General features: G+C 55.0%; 1 protein-coding gene across 11 annotated transcripts in view; it reads left to right on the top strand.

Annotated features, from left to right (window-relative positions):
- Positions 1 to 14286: 14286 nt before the first annotated feature.
- Positions 14287 to 24501, top strand: part of KIFC3 (kinesin family member C3) — a 32807-nt gene continuing 22592 nt past the window's right edge. For 2 of the 11 annotated variants that reach the window (XM_053914547.2, XM_053914548.1), the window contains exons 1-3: positions 14312 to 14454; positions 18197 to 18401; positions 20940 to 21082. In XM_053914547.2, coding sequence (XP_053770522.1) covers positions 18236 to 18401; positions 20940 to 21082 — 309 coding nt within the window. In that variant the 5' untranslated portion in view covers positions 14312 to 14454; positions 18197 to 18235. Of the gene's footprint in view, positions 14455 to 18196; positions 18402 to 18444; positions 18772 to 20939; positions 21083 to 24501 lie in introns of those variants that run through there. The other 9 variants (XR_006654114.2, XR_006654113.2, XR_008425646.2 and 6 more) reach the window with 8 other exon arrangements.

Below are 24501 nucleotides of genomic sequence, written 5' to 3'. Positions count from 1 at the left end.
CTTACACGCATTCTTTTCCCCTATTCCAAAATATCTTCATGTGGAGCCTGCGAGCCTCCCTCCAGAAAATGCACGCAACATAATTGCATTGGTTTCTTCTGGAGACAGGATTTTTATTTTATCATTACGTTCTTAAAGACGTTGGTGGGCCCTGCCCCAAATTGAAAAATGATAATGCCAGCAATTGGGCTTCTAGGAATACCTATGGCTACTTGCAAGTGAGAGCGAAGTCCCAGGTACAAAGACATTCCTGGAAGCATCGTTTGTGGTTGCAAAAGACGAGATGTGGAGGGTCTCTCCAAGGGGGTGAACTAAGAAAAGCAGCATGGGAGCTGCACTAACATGTGTGTATGGGGGGCAGGCATTTTTCAACATGGGCTTCCATGTGGGGACTCTCTCTGGGAATCATCCAGCCACTGGTCTCAATGATTGTCTCAGAGGAAGCAGATGTGGGGACAGAGGTCGGGGTGAGTGGAGGCTTCCTTTTCAGCCAAGTTTGTACCGTCTGAACTTGTATGGCTTCTTAAAAACAGTCAAACAAACAAACAAAAAAAACAACCCCACCAGGCAACATGCCAACTTGACTTTCAAAAGAACCGGAGCAGAGAGAGGCATGCAAACAGGGGCCGAGGCTGAACAAGGGCCGGCTAATTTGGGTGGGCAGCTGCCGCGCCTCTAAATTAAGAAGATAGCCAAGGTCAAGGCCTGACTCACAGCTGGCTTGTGGTGGCCCAGGGAGTTAAGTGGAGTGGCGTCCTCCCTCGCGGTGTTTAATAGCCTGCCGCATGCAAGCTCATATTTTCTCCGTAATCACAGGACCTAGGACTTTCCTGAATGGAGCTCAAAGCTCTTGTGCAAACCCCATTTACCCTCTGCTGAGCCCTTCAAGACTGAGGTGCTGTAGCACAGACACTCAGCTTCTGTTGGGAAGGGACCAGACGGAGGGGACCGCACAGTGACTCGTAAGGGCTGACGGAGGTGACTTTGCTTCTCTGCACTCAGGAGGGAGGTCCCCCAGGAGGTCATCCGTGTGGCAGAACAGCCTGGGTTTGCCCATGGGCCAGCCCCTGGAAGCTGCCAACCTGCTAGGCAGGCTGGGCTGGGGCGAGCTGAGTTGTAGGCCACATTCCTCAGCCATGAAGTGTCCCTCCATCCTTCACACTTTGGTTGCACGACCCAGTGACAGCTGAGTAGGCTTTCAATGCAGGTTAACTATTTGCCTGAGGCCCAGTGAGGACTGGTCAAGAGGTGGGGCGGGGCCTCCATGGCGTTCCAGGCACAGGGCCACTAGGCCACTTTGAATTCTTGCTCTCTGACCTGAACACCTTATTTTGTCAGTAAGTCGCTGGCCCAGCTCTTGGGTGGGATGGGATGTCCAGGCTGCATTCTGCCCGTTCATGGCAACCCTGCTCCTGGCTGAAGACTCAGCCTTCCGGGACCCCTGCAACAGGGAGGCTCGCCGACCTGCAGAGGCTCCCCCGGCGAGCCTCCCCGTGCACCCACAGCATTCATCCACCAGGTTCGCCTGGACGTAGGCCGCTCGCCATGCTGGGTCACACAGGGCTGTGGGATCTCCCAGGAGGCAGGCCCTCCAGTGCTACACCCAGAGCAGTCCCAGGCAACCTGGGTGGCTGATCACCCTGGAAGCCTGTCACCCGAGGGACAGGCTGTCCTCTGGCAGACTCGCTACTTCTTCCCAAGGGCACGGGCCCTGCATTTCCTTTTCTTCTCTTTGATAGTTACAGACTTGGCAGAAAACTTGCAAGAATAATACAAAGAATTCCCAGATACCCTCCACCTAGATTCCCCCAAGCTTTTAACAATTTATTACATTTGCTTTACCCTTTCTCTCTCTCTCTCTCTCTGAAGAGTAAGTGACAGGCATGAGGCTTCTTTGCCCTAAATACTTCAGAATGCGTTTTCCAAAAACAAGAATTCTGTTTTACAACCGCTGCTCAGTGAACACTACCAGCAAAGGAGTGTTGGGACGACGCTACTATCGAAGCTACAGACCGCACTGGGGTTTACCAACCGTCCCAACGATGCCTTTTGTGGCAAAAGGAAATGCCAGCTCAGGTGTGGTCTTCAGTTGTCACATCTCCTTAGTCCCCTTTCATCTGAGACAGTCCTTTGTTTCTTCGGAGTGAATTTGTGTTGCGTGGCGTTCACTGTTTTGAAGGGGACAGGCCAGTCCTGTTGTGGAAGGAAGGACCCTACAGCAGTGCCTGTCACATAACTAGTCCCCAGTAAATGTTACCATGTATTGAGTGCCTACTGTGTACTATCCCTCAATACTGCTACTTGTACATTTGCATTAGCTCATTCATCTCTTCAACAACTCTTTGAAGGACAAGTGGTATGATTATCCCCATTTTGCAAAGGAGGAGCGGCTATTCTAAAGACAAGGAGCCAGCATGCACAGGGTTTGGGGAATGGCGTTTCAGGCAGAGGGAACAGCAAGGGCAAAAGCATGTCTGGGGGAACGTAAAGGAGGCTTGTGTGGCTGGAGCTGAGCTGAGCTGAGCGGAGGGAGGTCATGGGGCCAGGCCTGAAGGGATAAGGAGTTGGGATTTTGTTGAAAGCTCCATGGGAAGCCACAGAGGCTTTTGAAGTTGGAAGGTGATGTGGTCTCCTTTACACGTCACAGATTTTCTGGCCGTGGATCAGACAGGAGGTTCCCAAGGGTCCCACCCTCCTGCCAGGGCCAAGTTGTGCCCTCCCCATCGCCCTGCAGGGCTCCACGGAGCCCTGGCTGGCCTCCGTCTCCTGGTCCTCTGTCCTGACCTCTTTTTCTCAATCCTCCAGCCCACCCAGTCCTTGCATGCTCAACGGTCCTTCCACCATGGCAGCCACTCTTGCAGCCTCCAGCCCTCGCTGAGTGCCCTGCCTACGGAGACCAAGATGGGGACTCTGGACTCAGGCAGACCTGGGACCAAGTCCCGGTGTGGCCACTCACTAGCCTGACCTTGCCTGAGACTCAGTTTCCCTTCTAGAAAAAGCAGACGTACCCATAGTACCTACATTGTGGGTTGCTTGCAAGGATCAACAGAACATGCTGGACTGCGCCTGCAGCTGTGCCTGGCACGGGGCCAGCAGTGGGCTGCCTGGGTCTCACGCTTTCTCGGCCCAGAGCAATGGAGGAGCAGTGCTCGCGGCATCCCTTGCTGCTGCCCAGGTTGTGTGGCTCAGCTGTGAGCCGTGTGGATTCTTGACCTGGTTTTTCTCTGCTTCTGACAGTCCCAATGGCTGGCTTTGCTGTGGGCAGAGAAACCAGGGACAAGGGGCTAAAACCTGAGGAAGTGAATTTAAGCCACTGATTTACAATAACTTTCATGAGCTTGGCAGGTGGAGCTGAAGTGGGTGTTATCAGTAAACACAGCAAGGCCATTGCTCACCTGGGTAAACTGGCCCCCCACCCCCACCCCGGCTTGGCAAAGGCTTGGAATGTTCCTGTTAGACCCCCACTGGGGGTCTACGTAGTAGAGTGTGCTGGGCCTGAGGTCAAAAGCCCCACCACCCTCCAGCTGTGTGACCTTGGCTGAGTTAATTAACAGCCTGTTTCTTTGGTAAACCACAAACCAGGGCTTCAAGGTTGCGGTGGCAAGAAGAAAATACAACAATGACCAGAGAAGCCTTGCAAACGTTGAGACACTAGGCCCCTGTGAGAGGGTGGTGATGAGGATTGTATCTGGGACAAGGTAGCGAGGCTTCTGGGATCAGACAGACTGGGTTCCACTCCCAGCTGTGTGACTTCAGGCAAGTTACTTAACCTCTCTGAGCCTCAGTTTTGTCGTCTGTAAGGTGGAGATAAGAGCAGTATCAGTGTGGTTGGAAAGATTACATGTGCCATACTGGGTTGAATCATGCCTCCCACAAATTCACATCCATGTGGAACCTGCAAATATGATCTCATTTGGAAAGGGGATTTCACAGATGGGATCAAGTTTACGTAAAGTCATACTAGGTTAGAATGAGCCCCAATCCAATATGACTGACGTCCTTACAAGAAGAGGGGAATTTGGACAGAGACACAGACCCAGGAGAAGAGAACTCCCTGTGGAAACGGAGACAGAGATCGGAGTGGTCCGTCTACAAGCCGAGGAACACCGAGGGCGGCCAGCAGCCACCAGACGCTAGAAGGGGCAAAGGAGCATTCTCCCCTAGAGCCTTCAGAGGGAGCCCGCCCCCGCCGACACCTGGAATCCAGGCTGCAGACTCCAGAACTGCGAGGGAACACGTTCACGTTGTTTGAGCTGCCTGGTTTGTGGCGACTTGCGGCAGCGGCCCCAGGGGCCTAACACATCCGGGAGAAGGGCTCTGTGCGGTACTGGGCCCGCAGCAAGCACTGGGTCACCCTTGTCATTCTTACATAGTCACGCGCTACTGAATGCCGGGGGTGCATTCTGAGAAACCTGTCATGGGATGATTTTCCCGCTGTATGGATAGCCTGCTGTGTGCCTGGGCTGTACGGTAGAGCCTGTGCCGCACGTGACCGTACTGAATGCTGTCGGCCGTTGTGACAAAACAGTAAGTATTTGTGTGTCTAAACACAGCAAAGGCACAGTAGAAATACGGCGTGAAGGACAGAAGAGGGTGCCCCTGCCCAGGGCAGGTGCCAAGGATGGAGCCCACAGGTGGAACTTGCTCTGGGTGACTCGATGGGGGAGGGGTGAGTGAACGGGCAGGCCTGGGACCTTCCTGGGCTGTAATGAGTTGTGCTGTGACATTACAACTGCTGTGACGTCACTAGGCCTTTGGAAGTTTTCAGCTCCATTGTAATTTTGTAAATTAAATTTGTTAGGGCGACAGGAGTTGATAAGATGATATGTTTCAGGGGTACTACCTCTTTATAAAATGACATCTGGGTACTCTATTGTGTGCCCACCACCCGAAGCCTCACCTTCTTTGGTCACCATAGGTTCGACCCCCTTTACGCTCTCCGTCCTTCCCCCTCCATCTCCCCCCTGGTAACCTTATGGGGCCACTGTCAACATGTGGTTCATCGGTGGCTGAAACATTGTTATTTGACACATGACTATAATTATCGTTAATAATGGTTTCTCGGTAGGTTGTTATGGCTACAGACGAGAGCCCCTGCAATCTCCCTGGGCTCAAACCTTGCTGGGGGTGAGGGTGGTGTGGCTGCCCAGGCCGTGGTCTCCACAAGTCCTTGTCTGGACGGGGTGGCTGCCCCTGGGGGTGGTGGAGGGTTCCCGTGAATCTTCGAGGGGTGAGACTTGGAAGGTAGGTCTCTATGAGCTCTCGTTGGGGGAGGGGTGACGGCTGCCCCGTGTCTGTAACCTCCTGGGAGCCGCCTGGTGTGGCAAGAGCCCAGGCCTGGTTTCTGGATTCCACCTCGACAGATGCCTCATAAACCTGTCTGGCAACAGCATTCCTCCGACACCCAGAGCAGCTGGCTGTCACTCCACAGCCCACTGTGGTTTTGTAACACGCAGATGAGGAACGTCAGCTGCGGCTCTCTGGACAGTCCTGAGCCCGGAGTCTCCCCTGTGGCAGGCAGGGCCCTTGCCTTCTGCCAACTTCTGTTCAGAGCCTGGAGGCGGGTCCTCCGAGGCCTTCCTCAGCAGGAAGGGAGGGATACAGAGGCCTCTGGGCTCCTCCAGACTCGCAAACAGGTCTGACTCTACTTCCTGCCTTCCTCTGGGGCCTGTCACGGCTTCTGGTTTGAGGCAAGGAGTACCATGGTGTGGGTTCCAAGTAAGAGTGGGCAGTGGCGAGAAGTGGCCTCAGAATAGCTGGTTCTGGCATTTTCCTTGGACTGGCCACTTGATCTTTTAGGGCCCCAGTTGTCTCACCTGGAAATGGGGGTGCTCTGAGGACATGAGGAGTTATCAGAAGTGGAGGGTACCCTCCCTCCCCTGTGCCCAACAGTGCCAGGCACGTGGACCAGGAGGAGCAGGAAGAGGGTTCGACCGTATCCTTCTTTGTTCATGTCCAGTAATTTATATCAGGGTAGAAGAGGCCTCCGCGGGGAAAGGGCCAGGACTCCTGAGTAAAGTCAAGGTTATAAAAGCCTGTCTGCTGGGCAGGGTGGCCCAGCTGAGCCCATCCTGTGAATGGATGCTGGGGCCCCCAGGCTGAAGCATGAAAACACAGAGATGGGGGGCATTCCATACCCGTGGCCTTGAGCTGGCCAAACCAACCCTAAAGCTATTCTGATGACAAATGTGCACAGATTTGTCCCTAGTCCGCCACCGAGGACCTCAGAGACTCGGGCGGCATTTACCAGGAGGCCCGTGTGGCGTGGAGCTCTGAGCATTGAAGGGCTGGTTCAGGCCGGGACTATTTCAATGGTAAAGACAGGGCTGATGGGAAAAGTGAAAGCAGACCACCCAGGTCCCCTGCGCCAACTGTCTGCTGGCCTCAGTGAAGCTCCGAAGATGGTGTCACCCCATCCGGGCCAGGGTGAGGCCTGAGCATTCTGGAGCGCATGCAAGGTTCTGTTTATGGAACGCTTTTCCTGTCCAAGTCCCCGCCCATTTTCACCCACAGTTGAATTTAACAAACAGGACCTGGAGGTCTGCTGCATGCTAGGCTTTGTGGCAGAAGAAAGGATCACAACAATAATAACAGGATAGTCCTAACAACACTGATAGTTTCTCCATCTGTCACGTGAGATAACATGAAGGACTTAGCATGTAGTGCCTGATGCCTAATAGGTGCTTAACAAATGTTACCAATAATAATAATAATAATAATAACCATTATTGTTAGGGCTGCCATTTATGAGGACATTGAGACTCAGAGAGGTTAAGTGCCTTACTCAAGGTCACACAGCATGGAGCCTGAATTCAGGGAGCTCAAGCCTCATGGAGGAGACAGATATGCCCCTCTCAAGAGGGAGGGGACTAAGGGAAAGTGAGCTAAGGAAAAGGAAGGTGATCCTGGGGGAGCTCTGACTGGGCAGTGTCAGGAAGGGGTGCTATGTCCGCGGGGCCTCCCCAGGTGAATGGGCCGCCATCATGGAGGTAACTGCATGAGCAAAGGCAGGGAGGCGTGGACATGCAGTAAACTCAAGCAACAGAAAAAGGGCACCTCAGGGGAATCAGTGGGAGAGAAGGCTGGGCAGTTCCACTGCAGGCAGATGCCAAAGAGCCTCAAATGCATGCTGGGGATCCACCCAGGGTGGCAAAGACCCCACTGACTGTACCCTTGAGAGGCAGTATGGCACAGCAGCTCAATACCTGGACTCTGGACTGACCAGCCTGGGGTCCAATCCACAAAACAGGGCCCAGAGCAGCACATGCACCCCTCGGCAGGAGGAAGAAGGCAGGGGCCCCCAGCCCAGCACCAGCCTGGCCGCCAGGCCTGGTTTGGGTTTCAGGCCAGGAGAGAGCATTTGGGTCTGTCTTTGGGTTGTGACTCTCCAGCTGCTCTGAGTGTCCGGAGTCCTCAGGCCTCTTCCCTCCAAAGGAGCCCGCCCGGGGGAGTGCGCCCAGCTGCTGCGAGTTGCTGGGCACAGGCAGGATGCCAGGTTGAAAGTCTTCGGAGCTGAGTGAAATTCTAATAAATTATTGACAAGCAGGAGCTTGGCAGGCACGTGGGTTTGTTTGACCCCGGGGCCGGGACTCTCAGAAGGTGGTCAGAGTCTCCGAGATGCAGCTTCCTTTGTCCCCTTAAGGCTGGGCCATCTGCCCGGAGAGGCAGGCACTCCACACCCCCTGCCCCCAGCCACTGATCTCCGTTCTTGTGCTGGCATCTTTTGTGAAGCAACTGCAAAGAGTGAAGCCAGAGGCCCCGCGCTGAGCGGAAAGGACCCTTCCCTTGCAGTCATCCCTGGCACCTAGCGTTAGTGCCGGGAAGGTCACCAGCGCCCCTCCTCATCACCCAGGGAGGGATAGGAGACCCAGAGAGGGGAGCCCAAGGCCGTGCAGTGGTTGGGAACACAGCTCCCGTCCCCAAGTACCCACCTTTCCCCCCAGCACTCCAAGCGGCCTTCCCACAGCGGCCACCAGCTCCTGCATGGGCCCCCACCCGGCCTTTCTGATCACAGAGAGCCTCGGTTTCTCCATCTGTACAATGGCAATGATAGCACCGACTGCACGTGTTCTGAGGGTGTAATGACAGCAGAGGCCATCCTGTGTGTAAAAGGGTTAGCCCAGTGTTTGGGACATACCTGTCCCTCAGCGGAACTGCGCTAAATCGAATTCAAGTCCCACCCTGCTCTTCCAGGCAGGCCCTGGACATACCAGTTGTTTGGGGCGGGTGGAGGTTCTCCCCCTCCCCAGCGAAGATGACGAATGGAAGCTGCTGAAACTCCTGAGCTCCTAGTCACTTCTTCCCCATCACCTGGAAGCCAGGGATGTCAGCCGGCAGGGCGGGCAGAAGGTTGAGACTTGTCAGTGATGACTAAGAACCCAGAGCTGTGGGAGTCTGGTTCATCAACAGCATCAAAACTTCCTGTGGCTGTTTGCAAACAAGGCCACCCCCAGAGGAGGGAGACCAGAGTTGGGGTTGGGGGGGTGGCGGGGGAATTCCCGGGGCTGCCGCAGAACCTGGCTGAGTGATGCTGGCGGTGCCAAGAGGCTGGCAGGGTGGTCAGGAGCCGTGGTTGCCGTCCCTCAGGAACACAGGGCTCCCCTCACCTGGCTGCTGCCTCTGCAGAGCCCAGCCTGCCCCGCTAGGAACAGAGAGTGGACTGCAGACACTGGAGCCTCTGGAAGGCATCTATCTCTTCATTGCAAGAAGCCAGAAGGAAGTGCCAGCCTGGGGCCAGAGCATGGATAACCTTCGTGACGCTGAGGGCCCCCTGAACAGAATCTCCTGGGGTTGAGATGTTCCCAACCCCACCTGGGAAGGAAGGTGACTAGAGGTTAAAGAGCAGACAGGGAGGGGGTGTGCTGACTCAGTGCTCAGCCCCGCCCAGCCCAGCCTAGCAGACAGAAACCCAGCAAAGGAGCCAGACGCTACCCCTCTCCTGACAGCCGGGGCTCAGACGTCTTTTTAGATGCCTCCTGCCTCCCAGGGAAACCAGCCGGCGAGAACTCCAGATCCAAGAGAAAAACTGTAAATTAGCGCGAAAAGTAGTTCCCATCAAAAATGCTGCCAACGACAGTGTAAAGTGGAAATTTGGTACAGCCATCCTGATAGCAATCTGGCAACATGTTTAGAAAGTGTCAAAAAAAAAAAGCCCACACTCTTTATTCAGAAAGAATCTATGAAATTAACAGACCCCTGCGCATCCCTGCCACCCCACCCAGGGAATGAACAGGCTGTGGGAAAGCAAGGCTGTGTCGACAGCAGTTTTATTTATGAAAGTGAAAAAAGTGGGAGCCACTCGCCTATCTGACCCCATGGGGTGGCCGGGTCGGTCGGGGGCAGTGTTGTTCAGCGGGGTATTATGCAGCCATTTAAAGTGACTTTTTTCCCAGTCATTTTTACCGAGTGCTGTGTGGGCCCCCAGACTCTGGGACCCCAACATGGAATGGGACCTGGGCCTCGTCCTCCATCTGGGGCCTGACATTCAGGAGAGAGCGGGCCTCAGAAGGAAAAAGTCACTTGGGAAATGCGTAGTATGTGGATTTAAGTGAGGACAGGCAGAGTAGAAAACTGTGCGAACTCTGCCTCCCTCTACGCTTACCTGCTGGCTGTGGAGTGCCGACCGTTCTGGGCTCCCTCCCAGTCTTCCCTGCTTGCTGCTATTTAGTTACTAGTACCCAGTGGGTTGGGTACTGGTTCTACTCTCACGGACGCAGCAGGAAAGTGTGGCACGGGGAAGTGACCGAGCCAGGGGTCAAACCCAGGACTGCCTGACCCCCAAACCCAGTCTTAACCATCACTCTATCTGGCCTCTCCTTAGCACAGAAATAACGTCTGCTCAAAGTCAAGTACCAAAGAGAAAAGCTGGGCCAATGACAGTAAGTTAAGGGTGGTGGGATAGGGGGCTTTTTCCTCCCTTGGTTTCTCCTACATTTGTGCAGGGGGAAAAAAAAAAAACCCAAACCAGACACCTCGAATTTGCAGCAGATGGGGAGAAATGAATGGGGAAGTGGGAACGAGTTAATAATACATGTCTTGGCTTAGAACAGAGAGACAGGATGATTTAGGAGCAAGGAGCAAAGCCAGGAGCATTTGGGTGATGGAGCCCCCCGTGGCTTCTGGACAGTCTTTGAAGAGCAGACTCTAAGAGGGAGGGTGGGGGCAGGGCTATCCTCCCCCTCCACCCCTGCCATTCTTGCTAAATCTTTTTATCACCTAGTAAAAGTACATACCTCCTCGGTGTTTGCATTCCTCTCATTTTTTAGACTACAGGAAATGATAAAAGGGGAAAAATCCGTGTTTGCTTTCCGCCCTGGAGCCAGAAGGGGGTTATCTTTGCCAAATTCTCTTAGGTCATAACAGGTTTTAGGTTCCCCTCACTGGAGAGCCAAGGAGGCACCTTGGAGTCCAATCTCCCTGGCAAATGCAGAAAGGAGTCGCTGTCTATAGAGATTTGAAAGCAAATCGGGAGGAGGGTTGCCCTGTTCTCTGCAGAGACCTTTGGGAATGGGAGAACCCTTTTTCCTGTTGACACAGCTTTTAGACACTAGGCACCCTTGGGCAGGGACGGGGAGGGCACAGAGGGAGCTGGAAGGAGAGAAAGGTCCCATTTGTTCGAATATTGATTGAGCACCCAGTGCCTGGGGGAGCCGACTCCACCAGCAGAGAGTGATAGGAGCTTACATTCCCCCAGCCCCTCCAAGGCCACAGAGGGGTGTGGCTTCCTGAGTGCTAACAGGCCAGCCCACCCACCGCGCTCAGAGGCTGGATGATCAAACTCTCGCTCCCAGGGTGAGGTGCAGAGCCCTGCCTGCCCTCCCCTTGGATTTCCACCTGCCCCAGCCCCGTCCCCCCAGCTCTTTCTGAGCTGTCCACCACCACGGACTCTTTCAGGGCAACTGAAAGATGTGGTTTCCAATTGGCTCGGGACTACTTACCGTGTGATTTGTAAGCCCAGAATGTTGCTCTCTGACTTCAAGAAACTATTTCTTACCCAAAATCATGCAGAGATACACGCTTTTCACAACTGCAGGATACTCCTTACTGACCCCATGGAAATAACTGCTTAGGGATCCGTCTCTTCCTTCCTCTCGATAAGACTTATCATGAATTTGCACGGGAAGAAAGCCTGTTTGGAGGTGTTTAATGTACCCTGTCCTTCTCCTCTGGCTTGTACCTGGTCTGTTTATTGACCCCCTGATGCCGGGCCCTCCACAGGCCTTCCCTGCAGTCAAGCCAGGAAAGGGCCCTGATGTCAAGGAGCTGATTACAATCCAGTGCGGGTGGGAGGGCGGCAGCAAGGAGGTAGGCAGTCAAGTGACTTTGCAGCCTAGGATGGTCAAGGAAAGTGACCTCTATGCTTGAAGGACTTGAAGGGCAACAGTAGTAGGTCAGGTAAAGGTGTGGCCCGGCAGGTAGGAGCAGGGTGGGTGTGAGAGGGCTTACAGGGAGGAGAACAACATTGCAGAGGCCTGGAGGTGATTGAATCTCAGGTTAAATCATTAACTTTGGAGCATCGTGGAAGCCTTGCTTGTGCTTTACTCTGAGTTACTGTGAGAGTCAGATCAAGCAAACGCCCGCTCTCTGTGTTCTGAGCAGAACTCTCGGGCTCTTGGCTACCTGGCAAGTCCTCCACTTTCCCGGTAGCGAGGGGAGAGTTGGCAGTTTCCACATCAAGCCATCAGTGACCGTTTCTAATATAGAAATGACCTTGAAGTCATTGGTATGTAGTTGCTGGTGACATTGTGCATTCTTAAACTAAATTTTTCCATCAGAAAGCAATTTATTTTTGCCCTGCTTGCTGTGGCTCAGTGGGTTGAGCGCCAGCCTGCGAACCCTAAAGGTCGCTGGTTTGATTCCCAATCCGGGCACACGCCTGGGTTGCAGGCCAGGTCTCCAGTGCGGGGCACATGTATCTCTCACACATTGATGTTTCTCTTCCTCTCTTTCTCCCTCCCTTTCCCTCTCTCTAAAAGTAAATAAATGAAATCTTAAAAAAAAAGAGAAAGCAATTCATTTTTACATTTCAAGTCAGAGTTTTGCTAGAATTCTGAAAATGCTTCCTCCTGATGCCTGAAATTTCTTTTTCCTTCACTGGTGTTTTGATCTGATCAAACCCTGGCAGCCATACTCACAGGACAGTGTGATTTGTGTGCATATGTAGAGTTACATGCACACCAGTTGGGTATGTCTTAGCTCTATCACACACTGGGTTTGTGAGTGATCTTTTGGAGACTATTTCCTCTTCTAAAAATGGGCATACGATGGTGCCCACCTCATGAGTGTTCAGGGTTAAATGGGTTCTTGTTTATAAAGAGCTTAGAGCAGTGCCTGGCACGGTGTTAGCTTTGAATAAATGGTGGCTATTATGTGCATAGAAAAAAAAAAAAACACCAAAAGACTGTCCTAAAATGTTGGCAGCGTTTATCTCTAGTGGGTGGGATTATGGTTACAATGAATATCTATTTCTTTTGTAATCAGAGATAAAGAACAAGCAATGTTATTATTAACTTAAAAATCTGGCTTTGATTTTGTTGGAAGGAACCTGTAGTTACTGTCCGGGTACCAGCCTGCAAGTAAGACAAGGCATCCGGTTTTATGCAAGGACTTTAAAGATAGACACCTCCTCCACCCCCCGCAATCAGATAATAGGGACTGTAACAAAGGGAGACACTTGGTCAGGAGTCTGGAGAAATTTCGCCCTCATCCAACCTTGCCGTTCCCCTGACCAGGGCGTCTGGAGGGTGGGCAGGGAGATTCAGAGAAGGTAACTCTCAAATTACGGTTTTCTCCCCCACTGGGCGGGTTATCCGGGACTCTTATCTGCAAGCCTCTAAGTCTCCAGGGAACCATTGGAGGAAAGGGACGTTTATCCTGTTGGGTTTTTGCTCCGGCATCTTGGTTAGGAAGTGAAACACACACGGGCCCCCTTGCAGCAGGGGGTTGTAAATGTCCTGCTCTGGCAGCCAGAACAATCTGAGGCCCCGAACCTTGGCTCTGTCTCTGGTTGAGATTCTTGACCACCAGCCCGGTGCCTAGGCAGCAGCAGCAGGAGACAGAACCTCCTGTGGCTGCAGGACCCCCCCTTCAGTCCCCTCTTTGCTGCTCCTGGGCCACCCCCTGACAAGCAGGAAGGGGCAGAGTGCCCACCCTCCTCGGATTATCTGCGGCACCATCAGCCTGCACTGGGCTGGCTGGCTTCTCAGCCTCTTTCTTTCTCCTCCTTCCGCACCCTGGAGGAGGAATCTTGCTGCTGACTCTGGAGTAAAATGCCGCCTCTGTTTGGGAGACAAAGAACAGAGTGGCTTCTCCGGGTCAGCTGTCTTTCCTCAGCTCCTCCAGGCATCTGTGAAGAGGGCCTTTGGGGGTTACCCCGGGAGCTGCTGCCCTTCACCGTGTTTTCACTGGGGCTGAAAGGAATACCTTACCTTAAAAAGTCCCAAGCAGCTCTCACGCTCTGGGAGATACTAATCTGCCTGGGGGGAGGGGAGGGCTGTGGGGGTGCCCTGCCTGGGGAGTCAGCCTGGCCTCTGTATTCCTACCAGAGCTAGTTAAGAGCATGCGTGTGAAAACGTGTGATAATGTGCGAAAGCACATGTGTGTGCACCATCCCTAGAGTGTGTGAGGGCACACGTGAAAGTGTGTTCTTGGGTTAAAAGAATGCGCGTATGAGAGTGTGAGAGAACAAGTCACAGAGCTCGTGGAAGTATACGTGTGTACTAAGGAGCGTGTGAAGTGTTTGTGGGAAAGCGTGTGGGTGCATGTGTAAGTGTGAGAATGTGACAGTGTATACATGTACTAGCTAGTGTGTAAGAGTGTGTGTAAAAGCATGTGCTAGAGTGTCAAAAAACGTGCACTAGACTTTGAGAGTGCGTGAAGGGCAGCAAGGAGGCATGTAAGTGTATGTGAGTACTGACTAGTGCGTGTGAAAGTTTTGTACTAAGGCTTGAAGATGTGTGTCTTATTAAGTTTCAGTGCAAAAGTACGTGTATGTACCAACTGGTGTGGGAATGTGTCCGAGCGTACCAACTAGAGTATGTGTGAGGGAGGTGTGTACCAGCGTGTGAGCCCGTGCAGGCACGCTTGAGCATGCGTGTGCGCCGGTGGGCGAGTGCGCACGTGTGCACCAGCGTGCGCGGGGCGTGAGGAGCCGGGACAGCCAGGGCACGGTCTGGGCGGAGCACCGGTAGTCGCGGCGTGGGTCGCCGCGCGCGTGAGTGCTCGCGTGAGAGTGTGCGGGAGCGCGCGCGCACCGCCGACCCCGCTGGGTTAGAGCAGGTTGCCATGGGAACGCGCCGCGGCCCGAGTTAATCATTTCCTGTGGAAAGTGTGCGGGAGGGGTGGAGCGGGGCGGGCCGAAGAGGCGGCGGCGTGGACCTGCCTCCCGCCGGCTGGCGGAGCCCGGCCGAGCCCCCGGCGCTGCGGCGAAGCCGGGATTCTGCCTCCGCCAGGCCGGTGAGTTGGGGACTCGGGTGGGCTGGGGGCGGGGTGGGCGCTGGGCGTCCGTCCGGCCCGGTGATCGGGACGCCGCGTCCGGGCCCACCCTGCCTGCGGGATCCCCCTGCCCGGCCCCGCTGAGGGGCGCGGGGAGGACCGGGCCCCGGAGACCCTGCCCCGTGCGATCCCCCGCCTCCGATCCCCCGTCTCCCCCCACCACACTGCGCGGTCCAGCCAGAGCCGGGGACCTGGTCCAGAGCAGGGCAGGGGGCGGCACATCCCCTAGGATCAGAGCCACCTCAGGACCCCCATTTCGATTGCATTGGCCCGGGAACGCCGTACCCTACCCGAGAACCGCGTGTCCGTCAGCGCCGCCCCTTCCCTTTGCAGAGGTCCCCCGCACCCCAGGGCTCCCTGGAAGGCTGCAGTGTCGGGCCCTCCCACCACGTAGGTTCCCTGGGCAGTTCGACCCCTCGCAGGGCCGGGAACGCGGGCCAGCCCCGAGGTTAGGAAGGAGCGCCTGGGCTGTGGGAGAATTGAGCGTTGACAGCAGTAGCCTGGGGGGTCCCGGCAGGGAAGAGCCAGCCGGAAGCCGCCTCCTTCAACCCCCAGTTGGGAGTTCGAGCAGAACTCTGGCGCAGTGAAGGGCCTGGTCCTGGGAGATTTTAAAGAGGAAGCTATGTTTAAACACTCAAGCACGCCCCCAACCCCCAACACACGTGTGTCAAGGTTGTGGGTGGTGGCCACCGCTGGCCTTTCACATTCCCTTGCTCACCGGTTTCAGGCCCCGTGAGGACCTCTGCCTGCCCAGGCCTATTTCCCATGCCCTTGATAAAGTAGCCATCTCCTTGGCCGGGGAGAGTCATTTGCAAAGAATGCAGCCTCAGAGCGGGGCCCTGTGTTTTCACTGACGGGACTTTAGTGCCATAGGGTGATGAGTTCTGCTGTCCTTTTGGGCACGAAGGGAGCAGCGGTTTTGAACTCCTGGTTGTTCCGGAAAACCCATGATGGGTGACTGTGTTTAGGGGCGGTCCTAGCTCCTGTCCAGCCTCCCTGACCTTCTGCCTGCTCTCCCAGGCTGACTAAGCCCTCCCCAACAGAAGCGGTCAAGTCTGTCCCTCAGTCATTGCAATGTCCCTGGTCTGGAGCGGAGGGGAGGGGAGTGCTGCAGCTCTGTGGAGGTGGCCTGAACCGGAGAGGCAGTGCCCCTGTCCCGAAGCCAGTCCCTCCGTATTCACACACCCCTGGAGGGACATCACTGAGAAACACGTTTGAGCTCTTTGCAGATGCCCGGTGTTCTGAACACTCTATGTCTGCATTGTCTAATCGTTACACCGACCCTACGTGGTGGCATTCTGCCCATTCTCAGATGAAGGTGATGAGCCCCAGAGAGGCAAAGTAATTTTCCCAAGGTCACACATCCTGTAGGAGGTAGAGCCAGGTTCTGGACCACCTTTTGATCACAGCCACTCCGACACCATGCCCCCATGGCACCACCCCCCGAGGGCTAGGTCGGTGGCAGCCCTGGCCTTGGGCTTATACTTTAGATCTTTACACTCCTCTGTGCTAAATTCAGCTGCTTTTTCCTCTTCAGGATCTTGCACACACCCTTCCCCTTTCTTCCTGATATCTTCCTGGCTGCCTCCCTGACTTCCCTTCCACAAAGCCACAGAAATATGGCCTCTTCCTGTCCCTGCCCCTCAGACTTAGCTGATCTCCTTAAAAGTCTTTTCCCTCAACTGTAGAATTGACATTCAACGCCCCGTTCAGTATGCAGATGGAGCCCGTCTCTCTCCCTCCTTGCCCATCAGGTACCTGGGCATTGGGGTTGCTTGCGTGCCCGGCTCCGTGCCAAGCAGCCTGGAGAAGAGGTGGTTTGGCTGCCCGCCCCCCTCCACTCCCACCCCCCCAGTCTCCAGTTCCTTAGTGGAGCTGGCCTGCATACTTGGATTAGCCTCCACCCCATCCTGTGGCCCAGTCCTGCCCCCCACCCAGTGAGACTGCACCTGGGAGCCCCCTCCTGCAAGCTTCCTCAGTCAAGGAAGGCAGGGACCACGAGTCCCTAGTCAGGAGCCTGGCATTCTTCCAAGGTTCAGCTCTGTGAACATCAGTCACCATGTCTTTGGGCCACCTGTCCCTGCACTCTTATTCTTTGTTTCTCTCGATGCTTCCATCATTCCTTCCCCTCTGCAGCGTAACATGTCCCACTGGCTCCCCAGTACCACACGCTCTCAATGCAGCCTCTCCTTCCCCCGCAGCCCAACTTCCCTGAAGAGAAGGAAGTGGTGGCTTCCTGAAGCCCCTGCCCACCCCTTGGTTTGCCCTCTGACTTACTCCATGGACACTGTCCCTTAAAGAGGCTCCAGGGGCTCTCTTCCAGTTTGCCCTCTCTGTGGCATGGTTCACTGGGGAGTAACCATCCTCTCCTTCCCATTCCCTGGTCCCTGCTGAGCACTCTGCACCTGCCTGGCGCTCCTGCCACCTCCCTTCTCCAACTGTCTTCCCACCTGGAGCGAACTCTTCCCACCCTGGCTGCCTCTTGTTTGCGTGGCCCTGAGTCTCTATTCAGCCCTGCTCTCTTCCAAGCGTCTGTCTGGGCCTTTGCGTTCACTTATTTCAGGGCGTTCAGCCAAGAAGCCGTCGCTGGATATTTGGTGTGGATGTAGCTGTAGCTCCAGGCTGGGTGCTGTGGGGCCGCAGAGATGAGCCAGCTGCGAGCGTCCCCCTGGGCAGTGAGCCACAGAGGATCAGGAGAGAAGGACGCTGTTCAAATAGATACCTTTGCTGCCTGGTAGAAAGCAGTCAGTGCAGTGACAGGCGGGGAAAGTGGTCTTCGACCCAGGTAGAACCAGTAAGAAGCCCTTGTGTGCTTCCAACTCCACTTTAAAACCAAAAGCAAACTCCGCATTGCCTCTCTGGGCTCACTAGGCTTCTTTGGTAAGTGGTGTCACTATTGACACAGAGAGTCCCTAAGTCTGGGACTCTAGCTTGGTCACCTCAGATGCCCTCAAGGCTGCTTTGCACACAATAGGTGCTCAATAAAAATTTGTGCAGTGAACGTGGGAAGTCTGTTCATTTGCTCGGTTTATAAGGGATCTATGGGGCTCCCTATGTGGGCTGTGCTCCCCACCCCACTCCCGTTCTCCCAGAGCCCTGGGGCCCCCTTGCATCCTGGTGTGACTGTGGACGTTTGTTGAAGTGTTTACCTCCCTCCCCTCGGGGAGCTTTGAGGCCGTGTTTCTCCTCATCAAAGAGGACTCCTGGCAGGTGCTTGGCACACAGCAGGCACTCAATAAATAATAATTAAGTGAAGAATGAATGAATCTTTGTATCTCAACTCCTTGCCTGCTGTGTTGTAGTTTGAATCCATGAATGAGCCGACTTGCAGAGAATTTGATATATAAACCTAACTGGTCACTGGCAACCGTCAGGGTCCCTTTTGATTAGCTTTGCAGAGATGCCTTTGACTCATGCTTCCTCCGAGTGGGGCCCTTGTGACCTGGCGAGTCTTCAAACTGCCAGGCTCCGAGTGGAGGAGCCGAGAGAGGGATCTCCACATTGTGCTGCAGACGTGCGGATGGGCTCCTTGTCCCCTTCTGAGCCTCCCTGCCCCGAATGGTGACTGGCCCTGTCCCCCCCCCCCCCCCCCCCCGCCGTGAGCCCTGGGGTCCTTGGGGGGCATGGGAGTTGGTGCAGATCCTCCAGGTCCAGGCTCCTGCCAGGTGGTCTTCAATCTCGTCTCCCCTTGCTGTCTCCGCAGGCTGCCCAGGGCCCGGAGGAGGCTGCTGAGCCCCGGGCCATGGTCCAGTCTCGCCGGACCTGGAACCTGGGAGCCACGCCCTCGCTGCGCGGCCTGTGGAGAGTGGGCCGGGCCCCGGAGCCCGAGCCGGGGATGGCTCGCCCCGCCCCAGCCAGCCCGGCTGCCCGCCCTTTCCCACACACCGGCCCAGGGAGGTTGAGAACTGGTGAGTCCGCATTTTTAAAATGCCTCTTTATTTCCCTTCCTTCCTCCAGATACCAGAGATGAGAGCGAGGTTTCTCGCAAGCTCCTAGGCTCAGTCAGAGCTGTCAGGTAAATTACAGGGTCCCGCAGCCGGCGAGCCTGGCCGGGCGTCAATCTCGCCGCGGCTGCTGCCCTGTGCTGCCTGGGCTGAGAAGTCGCGGGCGCCGAGTTACACTTTAACGCAGCCCCGAGAGCAGGGGAAGAGCGTTGCCAACTGCCACGCGGTCCCGAGCCGGCCAGGGGCCAGGTCGGGGTAGCTCTGCAGTCCGGTGGTCCTTGGCAGAGCGCTCAGGGTCTCTCCCTCCGCTTCCTGCCCGCGGCTGATAAACAAGGTAGGTGAGGTGGCTGCCGGGCTCCCTGAGCGCCGCTGACACTTGATCCTGCTTGGGCTGGCCCGCGGATGGCGGGAGGAGTGGACCGAGGCTGCTCCGGAGCGGGGCCTGGCTGGGTTTGGGTGCCCTGCGCTCGGTTTTCAGCGCCATTCAGGTGGTTTTACTAGGGGTCCCCTACAGCAGGTGGGTAGGGAAGGAATTCCCGAATCTGGCCGCCGCTGCCCCCCTGGGGGAACTGTCAACACCAGCTCTCCTTTCTGGGTCATGTCCCCTGGTGCCTCCCACATGAAGAAGTGAGCAGCAACTCTGATTCTGGGTTGGGGCTGGATTGTCTGGATTGCCAGGGCTGGGGAGCTGCCCTTGACCCTCTCTCCCAAGTCTGGCTTGGGCAGGCCTTCCTGGAAGTGTCAGGGGAGAGAGGTGTCTTCAGGCAGGATGCCTTCCGGTGTTTGCTGCCTGTTCTTGATCTGCAGGGAAAGGGTTAGATCGCTGGCCTGTCTGGGCTAGCAGAATCTTTCCTGGCCATCGGGTCCAGGACTGTACATGTAAAGGAGGGGAAACTGAGGCCCAGGGAGGGCATGCTGCAAACTCCTCTTCGGTTCCCTCTCTCCCGGCACATTTGTGCCGTTAGTGGCAGCCAGAGTGATGCCCTCCAAGGTCTCTCTGTAGGGGACAGTGAGGCTGGGATGACCCTGGGGACCTCCAGGGAAAGCTTGGGCTTTGAGGTCGGGTACCCCTAGTAGTCTGGAAGACACTGAAGCTGGCCTCGACCCCACCAGATTGTCCTGAGGGTTACCAATGGAATTGGAACAAGTATTGCTTTTCTGGTTAAAGCAACAACAACAAGAAGCAAAAAACATGTGCCCTTGAAAAACTAAAAAACAAAAGCCCAAAACAAAGTATAAAAAAAGAAAATAAAAATAGGCAGCCCTTGGAGATATCGCGGGTTCGGGTCCAGACCACCGCAGCAAAGAAGGTATTGCAATGAAGTGAGTCTTCATCTTTTTTGCTGGTGGAGGGTCTTGCCTTCAATTTGTAAAAAGCACAGAGTCTGCGGAGCACAATAAAATGATACCGATGTAAGCTTGTCACAGAACATTGTAGATAGTCCCCCCAGTCTCGTGTGTGTGTGTGCATCCATGTGTGTGTGCATGTGTGTGCGTGCGTGCCGGTGTGCATGTAGGTGTATCAGATGAGTATTGGAGGATTCTGCGCCCACACAGGCTTTTATCCACTTTTAAACTTTGAGACAAATGAAATCTGGTGTGTGGAAAGCTATGCATATTGCCTGCCACTGGGTAGGGGCTCTGCCAACTTGGTTGTCTGTGGGCACCTCTGTGGGCACCTGGCACTGTGCGAGCACTTTGTGTGGGTGATGCATTTTGTCCTCACCACAGGACTGTGAGTTTGGTGCCTTATCCCATTTCGCTGACAAGGAAACTGAGGACCCAGGAGGGTAGTAAGGCCTGGAAAGCACCTGGCCCCTGGCTGGCATTCAGGATACATATCATCCTAGCCCAAGGCAGTGGCTCCTTCGTTTGCTTTGTGAGGCGAGCCCCCTCCCACCCCGGCCGGCCCTGCAGGTTGTGGTGGGGGTTGAGGAGGGGTGGAGGGGTGTCGATGTCAAAGTCGGCCCTCTCCCCAATCTGGTGAGGCAGGCGATGCGTTGCAGGCACAAGAGATGCACTTTAGCTAGGCAGCCCCGAGCGTGCTTTTGGAGGTCGCAGGGACCAGGCCACCCAGCGTGGGGTTGGCCTTAATGAAGGCAGGGGAGAAGTTGCCACCTAGAGGCAGCCACAGTAATAAAGCCGTGGCCCTAGGGTGCACCTCCAGTGATTAATTAGCACACGGAGCCTGGCAAGGTTTCCTCTGCTGCTCTCTGCAGAGGGCGCTCATGAGCAAGTGTGAGCTCCAAAGCCACTGCGGACGGAGGGGAGCCCGGGAGGGTCTTGGGTGCCCTCCTGTAGGGATCCTTGGAATGGCTTTTGGTAAGAAGAGAGCTCAGCCCCTGCCCGGTGCCAGGCTTCCCTCCGTGCAGGGCAGGCGTGTGAGAGCATGTGCGTCCCTCCTCACCGCCCCTGGGTTGGCTGGAGCTCAGCCGTGGCCCTGCCCAGCGGCCCGTGACCAGCAGCTGAAGTGTCTCACCTATCTTTCTTGTCCTGGGACAGGGCGTGGAAAAGACACCCCGGCCGGCGGTGATGAAGACTCTGGTGCCCGAAGTGCGGCTCGTCCGGCCCTAGCTCAGTGCCGAGCCCTCAGCGTGGACTGCACTGGCCCCGGGAGCCCCCGCAGGCTCTACCTGAGCGTGCAGGTAAGCTCTGGGGGCTTGTAAAATGTGACGGCTCCAGCCAGGCGGTGTGCCTGGTTCCTCTGAGCTTCAGCAGCTGGATCCCCATGGGCTTCTGGGCGGAAGGAAAGTCTGAGGGAGAGCCAGGGACCTGCCTTGTGCCTCTTTGCCAAGCTCCCCGCAGCAGCAGCAGTACAGCCGCCCGTGCGCCCGTATAGATGGAGCAATTTGCTTTATTAGGTTATCTCGGGGGGAAATCTCAGGAGATGACAGATGCTTTTCAGCCACACCCTGCCTTGGGGGATAAGGTGGGAAATGCGGGCCTTCTCTGAGAAGCTGTTAGGAAGGCAGGTAGGTGTTAGGGTAGCAGTTGATTTCCCGCTCAGACGTGTGAGACAATAAGACAATTGCATTTGCTCCTTTAGAGCAGGCACCCAAAGCTGGACAGAGGGCTCCCCCAAAACTTGGGGCCTTTTCTCTTGCAGTTGTCACCAAGGGACTTTCAAAAGACAAACTTGACAAACATATTTGGTTGTAGAAATAATACAGAACGAGAGCAGTAAGAATAGCTACTATTTATTGAGCACTGATTTTGTGCCGGGCGCTGTACCGTGTATTATATATCTCACATCAGTCCTCCTGTCTCAAGACACAGTTGCTGTTTTATCTAAGTTTTGTGGATGAAGTAATGGAGGTTCAGAGAGGTTAAGTAACTTGCTACTGGTCACACAGCAAGCTGGGATCTGAACCACTGCATATGACAAGCTTTATAATGTGTGATATAAAGAATTTGCACAGGGCAGAAATGTGATATCTAGAAACTAAATGCCTCCCGTAGCCCTGTATCATTGAGAAATCCACTACTCACTTAAAAAAATTTTTTTTAATTTATTTTTAGACAGAGGGGAAGGGGAGGAGAAAGAGAGGGAGAGAAATATCAATGTGTGGTTGCCTCTCATGCGCCCCTTACTGGGGACCTGGCCCACAACCCGGGCATGTGCCCTCACTGGGAATTGAACCAGCGACTGTTTGATTCACAGACTGGCACTCAATCCACTGAGCCACACCAGCCAGGGCTGAGAAATGCACTATTCAGAGTTTAGTGTGTATCTCTCCTATATAACCACTTAATTATATGTATGCATTTTAAAATTATTTATTCTCACATACTGGTCTGTGGCTAGCTCTTTCCTGCAACAGTAAATCTCGGTGCTTTCTTCACGCATGTCAGAATTTAGACCACCGCCTCATTCTTTTTAAACTGCCACGTAGTACTCCACTTCGGGGTTTACCACGAGTTTCCTAACTGACCCTCTGATTATTAGTTCTGACTGCAGTGGGCTCCTTACAGTCCATACATTCGTGCAGCGACAGTGCTGAGTCATTTAGGACGCGTGGCTTCTGCACTTTGTCAGCGCGCGCCTTTGTTAACACATACTGGCTGCGTGCTCACTCTGTGCCGGGTGCCCGTGCCAGCTGCCGATATGCGGCAGAGAAGAGACCTGGACCCGAAAGTCTGATGGAGGTGCCGCAGAGGACACAGATGTAGGAGTGCGAACGGGCAAGGGCCGCGGACACAGAGGCAGAGGACGAGGGAGCAGAGTTACCTGGGCGTGCCGGCAAGCCCCCCTCGCCAAGAAAGATCGTGCACAAGGGGGCTCGCCTGGAAGGGCCATGTGCAAATGGAGGGCGGAATGGGGTGTGGGAAGCGCGCATGCCCTTTGAGCTCGTCCCCCTCGTGCAGACAGACATCCTGGTCCCAGGTGGCATCCGGCCCCAAGTCTTGATCTGGACCTGGGCCCAGAGCGTGATGCTACGTACGGCAGAGACAGTCTTGGTCCTCGAGGTGTTTCTTGGTCCTTCTTCTGTGGCCCGTCTGAAAACTGAACCCAATGGCCCTGCTATCAGTAAGTTCGGAGAGACAAGCCGGTCTGGAGCAAGAACAGTTAAAGAAACCAGAGAAGCCTTTTTTTTCTCTCCGACTTGAGCCACTGGTAGTTACGTCGGGCGGTGGTCAGAAACTGGCTGCTCGGAGCGGGGCGGTGGCTCTGTTCTCGAGTCTTGATTATGGGGTGCTGGGTTGTGGCTGCAGCCGAGTCCCAGGGTCAGCAGATCTGCTGCGGAGCCCCGAGGCGCTCCAGGCAGCAGCCATCATTCCATAATCACGTCCTTCTGGGCGCCGCAAAGCTCTGTTGTGTTTGTAGGTGCTTGGAGGTCAGGGGTGTGGGGCCCAAGTCCGGACCCAGACACGGGGAGGTGACTGTGGGTGTGTGGCCCTCCCCCGCCAGCCTCTCAAACAGCTAAAACCTGAGACCGTCCCTACCGAGGCATTGTAGAAATTCCCAACCCCCTGGGGGCCGGCTGCCCTTCCGGTGGCTTGGCCCGAAGGCCAGAAATAGTGTAACCTTTGCTCTGGTCGGCAAATGGAAACTTCCAGCTGCCCGGCCGTTGCCGCCACCGCTGACAAGCCTGCTCGTGATGGAGTGGCAGTTGGTCAAAGGGTGGGGGTAAAGTGAAGTTGGCGGCATTTTCCTAAACATGAGAGATGGGCTCTCCGCCCTCCCGCCTCAAGCAGCGCGTGAGGTTGAGAGAGGGCGGGGATGGCAAACTAACTGGCCTGGTGACGTCGCTTTTCGCTTCTTTTCCGTTCCCTTCACTGGCGTTTTGATGACAAAAGTAAAAGACTGGTGACTCCAGAAATTATATAATGCTACCTGTCTGGAGCTCTTAACAGGTGTCAGACACTTTGAGGATTTGTCTTGGGTATCATCTCAGTTGCCTCTCACTTTCGGTGAGGTGGGTGATTGGTATCTATTCGACTTTAAAAATGGGGAAAATGAAGCTTCAGGGCAGGAAAGGGACCTGCCCAGGGCCACACAGCCCCCACAAGGCAGGGAGCCAGTCAGGCCTTTCCGACTCTAGACTTGGAGCGTTTTTAAAACCGCAGCCCATGTCTCTCTGGAATAATGGTGGGCACGAAGGCACGCAAAACATGTCTGCAACCTCTCTTCCCAGATAACTTCTGTCGGTGTTAAAAAACAAAGCAGAAACTATAGATGTTTATAAGGTTAAAACTGAAAATGCCAACAAGGTTCAAAATGAAATGCAAAGTCTCCCTTCCTTTCTTACCACCTTTGTTTATTTTTTTTATTCTCAAGTTTCAGTGATGCATGTTCCTCCTCTCACTGGGCCTCCCAGAGAGAACCGCTCTCTTTATATTTCCCAGATTGATTTTTCGAGGTGTATTTTATTTTGCTTGTCCTCAAATGGGATCGCGCTGGGTGTAAGGGTCTTACCTCGGACGGCTTTCTGTGTGAGTTGCAGGCCGTGTTCTCTGCGGGGAAGACTTTCTGTCTTTCCCTTCTCCTCCCCGCCGGCCCACCCATCCGCTCTGCCCGGCCTTCTCTGCCTCGGCTCCTCCTGGACCACAGTGGGCCACAGTG

Source organism: Desmodus rotundus, chromosome 12 (assembly GCF_022682495.2).
Source record: "Desmodus rotundus isolate HL8 chromosome 12, HLdesRot8A.1, whole genome shotgun sequence".
NCBI lineage: Eukaryota > Metazoa > Chordata > Mammalia > Chiroptera > Phyllostomidae > Desmodus > Desmodus rotundus.
This window is presented reverse-complemented; position numbering and strand designations above follow the sequence as displayed.